The following is a 6,000-nucleotide window of genomic DNA, read 5'->3' on the forward strand; positions in this document are numbered from 1 at the left end:
CTAGGCTAGAGGAAATAGCTCTTGACCAACCCTCTCTGCTTCGATTCCATCATCACCAAGTGATCTTTGGGTTAGTGATTCAGCTTTCCAAATGCCAGATGCCAGGAAAGGGCTACTCAAGACAGTGACCTTCTAATCACTTGAAAAGTACACCCCCACTGTGAATTTTAAAAATTGGCACTATGTCTTTTTATCTTGGCCTCATGTGGGCCTAATCAGTAACTGACAGCCCAATCAGCTCTAGATAAACCAGCAAAATCAAATGTTGAGGTTTATAAATTTGAACAGGTTCTGAAACACATTGTCCTCAGTAAAGCAGTACCACCTGGCAAGGCTTGGCCTGATGACTTGTAGGTCTTCCTCTGCAGTTGCAAGAGTAAGGATCCCGTGAGGGAATGGATGTGACTGTGAAGTATAAAACATGCATAAAAAACTAACTGTACTTGGGCATTTATCCCAAGGTCCTGGATCTTTAATGAGCTATCCTAACTTCAAAATATAAAAGGATTTAAGATTCATTCAGACTAAACTTGGTCCAATTAATTTTGATAGCCATGAAAAATCTTAAGACAGAGTTCTAAGCTATTTGTCAAGAAACCTGATGGTTATATCCAGGCTCACAATTAACACTTTAACTGCTGACTATTATCATTATTATAAGACTACAGGCCTCAATTTCAGTATAAGAAAGACCCTTTTAGTCAATGCAGCATGCAGACTTCTAAGATGATTCCAAATGACCCTTGCCTTGTGAATATGCTATCACTCTCCTGATTAGCTGACCTTACACAGCAAAAAGGCTTTTGCAGGCATATTTAAGGTTACTAATCAGTTGGCTCTGAATTAATCAAAAGGAGATTATCTGAATGGGTCCAACCTGATCACACAAACCCTTGAAATATGAGTGCAGAGGCAGAAAACAGAGAAATGCACTCCCGCTGTCCTAAAGAAAGCAAAATGTCTACAGGGGTCCAGTAGCAAGGAACTGCAGGCAGCTCTAGGTGCTAAAAGTGGTCCCCTTCAAAAGCCGGATAAAGATGTCAGTTCTACAACCACAAAGAACTAAATTTTACAACCACAAGAACATGGAAGAGGACTCTAAGCTCCAGATAAGAACACAGTCTGAAGAATACCTTGATCTTAGCCTTGTGAGATCCTGAGCAGAGAACCTAGTCACTCCGTCACCCCATTATCAGACTTCTGACATATGGATTATGAGATAATAACTGGGTTATTATGCAACATTAGAAAACTAATACAATCACCTTTAGGAATAATAAGCCTTGAATGCCTTGTCCTTACATACCATGACTTTTCATCATCAAGATCCCACTCAGATGTCACCCTGACCCTCTCCAGAAATGTCTTCCTATGTGCAGCCACAATACCCTGTGCATACTACCACCATACTAGGTGTACTTGTCGCTCAACTCCATGGTACAGAGACTACATTTACCCTTCAAGGCAAATGCAACACCCAGGTTTACACCTCCTCAGGCTTGTTAAATAAATAAGTGCTCTAATTACAAATGCTTTCAAATACTTTATCTCTGTTGATCCTCACAACCAATCTGAAAGGTAAGCAGGACAGATAGTATCATCCCCAATTTCTTGATGAGAAAATAAGAAGCTCGGAATACTCATGTGGCTTGCCCAGGTTGCATACTGCAAGATCTGGGTTAACACACAGGTCTGATTCCTTCATCCATTTTGTATTATTTAGACCATTGTTTCTCAAATTTTTTGCCACTCAGACCTAGAGCTAAATTAATTAATCAATTAATTAATTAAACCATTTCACACAGAGACATCTCTAAAACAAAAGTTTAAAAAAACTTAACCTTTGTAACATAAGATATCACATTTTCTGACCTAATTAATTCTTTCATTAAAAAAAAAAGCTGATCCCACCTACTTGCACTGCTCAGCATAAAAAAAAGTTAAGATACACAAATGATCTATCCAGAAACAAAATTTTTTTAAAAGGGGAGAGGGGCTAAAAAAAGGAAGGAAAAAAAGGAAACTGGAAATGTTTTAAAACCAAGGAAAAAAGAGATGATTAAAATATCGGGTTAACTACTAATGAAGGAAAAACAGGCTTAGAATTAGACTTCTCAGCTGCAATACACATAAGAGAGAAATAATTCAACGATCTGAGGGAAAAATTTCAACCTAGACCAAGAACAAACAAATCCTCCTGAGTGGGTAAAAGGAAACTGCCTTACACACCCTATTAAACTCTAGAGGGCATGGTGCCTTCATCACAAAATAATTTACACTTAAAAATGAAGAAACTATAATATACGAATTCAAAATTCTTTGCTTAACAGAACAATTTGTGTAATCTGTTGCAAAAAGGATTGTAATCAAAAAAAGCTTTTTGTTTTGTTTTTAATTCATGCCTGAATGAAATCTTTAACCCTTAACTCTGAAAACAATCCACAACTACTCAACTGAATAGCTGAGAACCTGAGACCAGAAGAGAATCAAGTTTCTGTCAGTAGTTGATCACTAACGATTTCCCTTGGCATTCTGGGTAAATAGACATATTATCAAAGAGGATTGCTTTAAATCTTTTGTACACAAAGTAATTTTATTTGATCCAAATGGAGTCTCACCAGAGGCATCGCCCTATCCAAACTGGGAGAGCTCTAATGTCTTAGTTTGCAACTAGCTTTTTTTTAATATTATTTTAAAAACAACCTTTGTTAATGCACAAAAGCAATTTCCATGAAGAAAAACTAAATACAAATAAGAAAAAATATACTCATAATATTTCACCAGCACCTTACAGTATAATCTTCTTAAACTATTTTCACTGTTTGTATATAAACATGTACATATTTTGCCCTACAAAATTGAGTTCATACGCTTTTTAATCTGCTTAACACAATTATTTTGCATATTAACAATACTTTTCTGTAGGCGCTAACACTAGCAGTGTGATATTAAGCAACTTAACCTCTTTGAGCCTCGCTCCTTCATGTATAAGAGATTATCAACCTCTTGGTTTAAGTGACAATTAAATAAAATAATGCACATAAAATACTAAGCAAAATGCCTGGAACATAGTAAGAACCCAATAAACGTTGGCATTTTTTTAAGGCTGCAGAATAATCGACTTCCTGATACAACTTTCTCTTTCTATCGTTGAACAATTTTTTAGCCAGTTTTTAACTATTAAAACAACATTGAAATGAAAATCCGTGTGGCTAAATCTTTTAATACATACTAAATTTTCTTAGAATAAATTTCTAGAGGTGGAGTCCTGGATCAACGATACTTTATACATTCCCAAATGTTAAGTGCCTTACTTTTGCTAACACGCCTGTTTCCCCACATTCTTCATCTCTACCTCACTTTTAAGTTTTTTCTGTTTCTTAAAAAACTGTGTTTTGTAAAGTCAGAAAAGCAGTAAATAGCATGAAAAGTAAAATATTTACAACTTAAATTTTAGTCACTATTTACATTTTACTTCGGAGAATTAAAAAGCCTTCACTGTCATGTTCCAATGTAGTTCAAGAACTGTTTTAACTCTACACAAGCTTTAAAGAGAACAACTTCAATTCATAGTTTAGAACAAACTCAATGTAATATCTGCTTAATAGTTGTTAATAAGATGTTTAATAGTTGTTTATAAATTATGTAAGATAAATGTTATGTTATAAAATGTATTAGAGATGCCTCCAAATTAGTCAAAACTCAGAATTCCTGTAGAAACTAAAATTAAGAGAGTTGTGCTCAATCTGTTGAGATCCAGAAAGGTTGGGAAGAAATTTAGTAGAAACCATTATTTTCACTGAAAAGACCACGTGCTGCCAGCACCAAAACATACAAATATTCACTGATGCTTAAGGACTGTTTCTTTAAATTAACACTAACACGCCCCCTTTTTCCTGGAAACTGTCATTTCCTGAAGCAACAGCATCCGTGAAAAACCACATTAACAAAACTCCTGAAGAAGCACAAGCCTAGTTGTGGACAGGCACAACCCCAGCGAGCCTCAGAGTGTCAGCCCCTCTGGCTGTCCGAGATCAACCAAGTTATGCCAAGTGACTAACTCGTGACAGCCTCAGGCGCTGGACGCGGGCCACACTACCACCTCTTTCGCGTCCCAACGCTCCCGCAAGCAGCCTGGCCTTGAATGGCTCAACCCCTGGCCCTTACCCCTGGACCACAGTTTGGAATTAATCAGACTTCTGTCAGGGATCAGGAATCCTGCGGGATCCTGGTCCCTTGGTACTCAATCTCGGGTTGGGGACAGGAGAGGGGACTTCGGTCAAGAGATCAGATATTACAAGGGACCCAGGTTTTCCCATCTCGCCCTTATTCCTGAGTTGGGGTCTCGCCTGGGTGGGAGAACCTAGATATGAGTCAAAAGTCATGCAAGATTGGAGCCCTTCTCACTTGTTCTCAGGCCGGGGTCGGGAATTAGGGGAAAACTCTAACAGAGGTCAGATACACGAAGGATCCAGCCACCCCCATTCACTCCCCTGAGCCGAGCCTGGGGATGGGGACCCGAGTCGGGAGTCACGAAGGACCTGCACCAACCTGAGCTCGTACCCAGTGCAGAGTTTGGAGGAATCCTCAGGTTAGAGGTCAAGGGTCATGGAAGAACCTCCCCTCCTTTTTGCCCCAGAGGGAGGGTCAAGGGGTATCGGGAACTCGGGGAGAACGGCAGCCATAGTACCTGAGTAGAGGCCAGCGCCTGCTGGAACTGCTGCTGCTCCTCGCTGACCTTTTGCTTCAGTTTCTTGAACATGGCGCAGCGCGGGGTCCTGAGTGTGAGTGAGACCTGAGGGGCGAGCGCCCAGGGAGACCCAGCCGCGGCACCGTCGGCGGCTTCTCTACAGCAGGGACCGCGGGGGCCGGGCCTCGCTGCCTGCTCCTGGGGCTCGCGGCCGGATCGGGACTCTTATCTTACGGGTGTCGGCGTCGCCGCCGCCGCGTCTCCTTCTTGTGGGTGCCACTGGTTGGCCTCGGCCCCCCATCCAGCCCCGGCGGCGGCGGCGGCGACAACGGCAGCAGGTGAGCGGTGTGCCAAAGGCGCCTGCGCGGCCTACGTGGAGCTCGCCGAGGGAGCCCTACGGGGCGCGGTAGGGAACAAGCACGGAATCGGGCCGGCACATGCGCGCTCGAGGCGTCGCGCACGAACGCGGGAGCGCGAAGGACGGCGCAGCGCTCTGCGCTGCCCAAAACCGGTGCGTGCGGAGCTGCGCTTGGAGCTAGACGGGGGGTGGGGGGGGTGGTCTGAGCACCAGGCTGACGCGCTTGGGCACTGCGAAGTCAGGCGGGGAAGGTGCTGCTGCTACCGCGGGGCTAGCAGGCCACAGTGAAGACCCGCCTGTATAAGCGTCGTGGGTGGGAGAAGGGACATTCAGGGAACCTGCCATGGGCTCTGAAGGATAGTGTACTTTTTTCAGTATTTGTGGTTAGGATTTTGTATCTTGAGCGTCTAGTAATCCTCCTGCTGCTAACATGAGGAGGCTCCCAGGGTCCAAATATTTCACGCTGATAGTGCAAAGATCTCAATCATTTGGACATCTGCCTTTATTTTTTTAATTTCACCGAAATCGTATATATTATCACTTATTCAAAAAATCTTGAGCAGTCTAAATGTCAGGTCCTTGGGGTTGTTAGAATTCACACCCTGGTGGAAGACACAGATTCCTAAGGAGTCCACATTTACCTCTAGCACCTGCAGTTATCCTAATAGTTTAATGTTTATGTGCCTAATTCATTCAACACCCTGCACTTTGGTGGTCAGTGAACCCTCATCTATCTCATCAACCTACTTCCACATGCTATACCACATTGCTTCATATTGCCTCCCGTATCAGAACCTGGCAGTATATGCTGATCTTCACATTTTATTTAGCAATTAATTATAGGGACAAGTTGCTCTCTAAGATTCCATAGCCTGATCCCTAAGTGTATTAGAGCCAGAGCAGAGCCTGGTCTGAATACCGAATTGACAACTGAGCTAAATCCTCTCTTATC

General features: G+C 42.5%; 1 protein-coding gene across 9 annotated transcripts in view; it reads right to left on the reverse strand.

Moving 5' to 3' along the window:
- The window catches only part of GOLGA4 (golgin A4), a 90,956-nt gene extending 85,918 nt beyond the window's left edge, over positions 1-5,038 (reverse strand). For 5 of the 9 annotated variants that reach the window (XM_039843324.1, XM_039843322.1, XM_039843330.1 and 2 more), the window contains exon 1: positions 4,691-5,037. In XM_039843324.1, coding sequence (XP_039699258.1) covers positions 4,691-4,762 — 72 coding nt within the window. In that variant the 5' untranslated portion in view covers positions 4,763-5,037. Of the gene's footprint in view, positions 1-4,690 lie in introns of all 9 variants that reach the window. The other 4 variants (XM_039843327.1, XM_039843326.1, XM_039843325.1 and 1 more) reach the window with 3 other exon arrangements.
- Between the last annotated feature and the right edge of the window lie 962 nt (positions 5,039-6,000).

Source organism: Pteropus medius, unplaced genomic scaffold (genome assembly GCF_902729225.1).
Source record: "Pteropus medius unplaced genomic scaffold, Ma_sr-lr_union100, whole genome shotgun sequence".
NCBI classification, from domain to species: Eukaryota; Metazoa; Chordata; class Mammalia; order Chiroptera; family Pteropodidae; genus Pteropus; species Pteropus medius.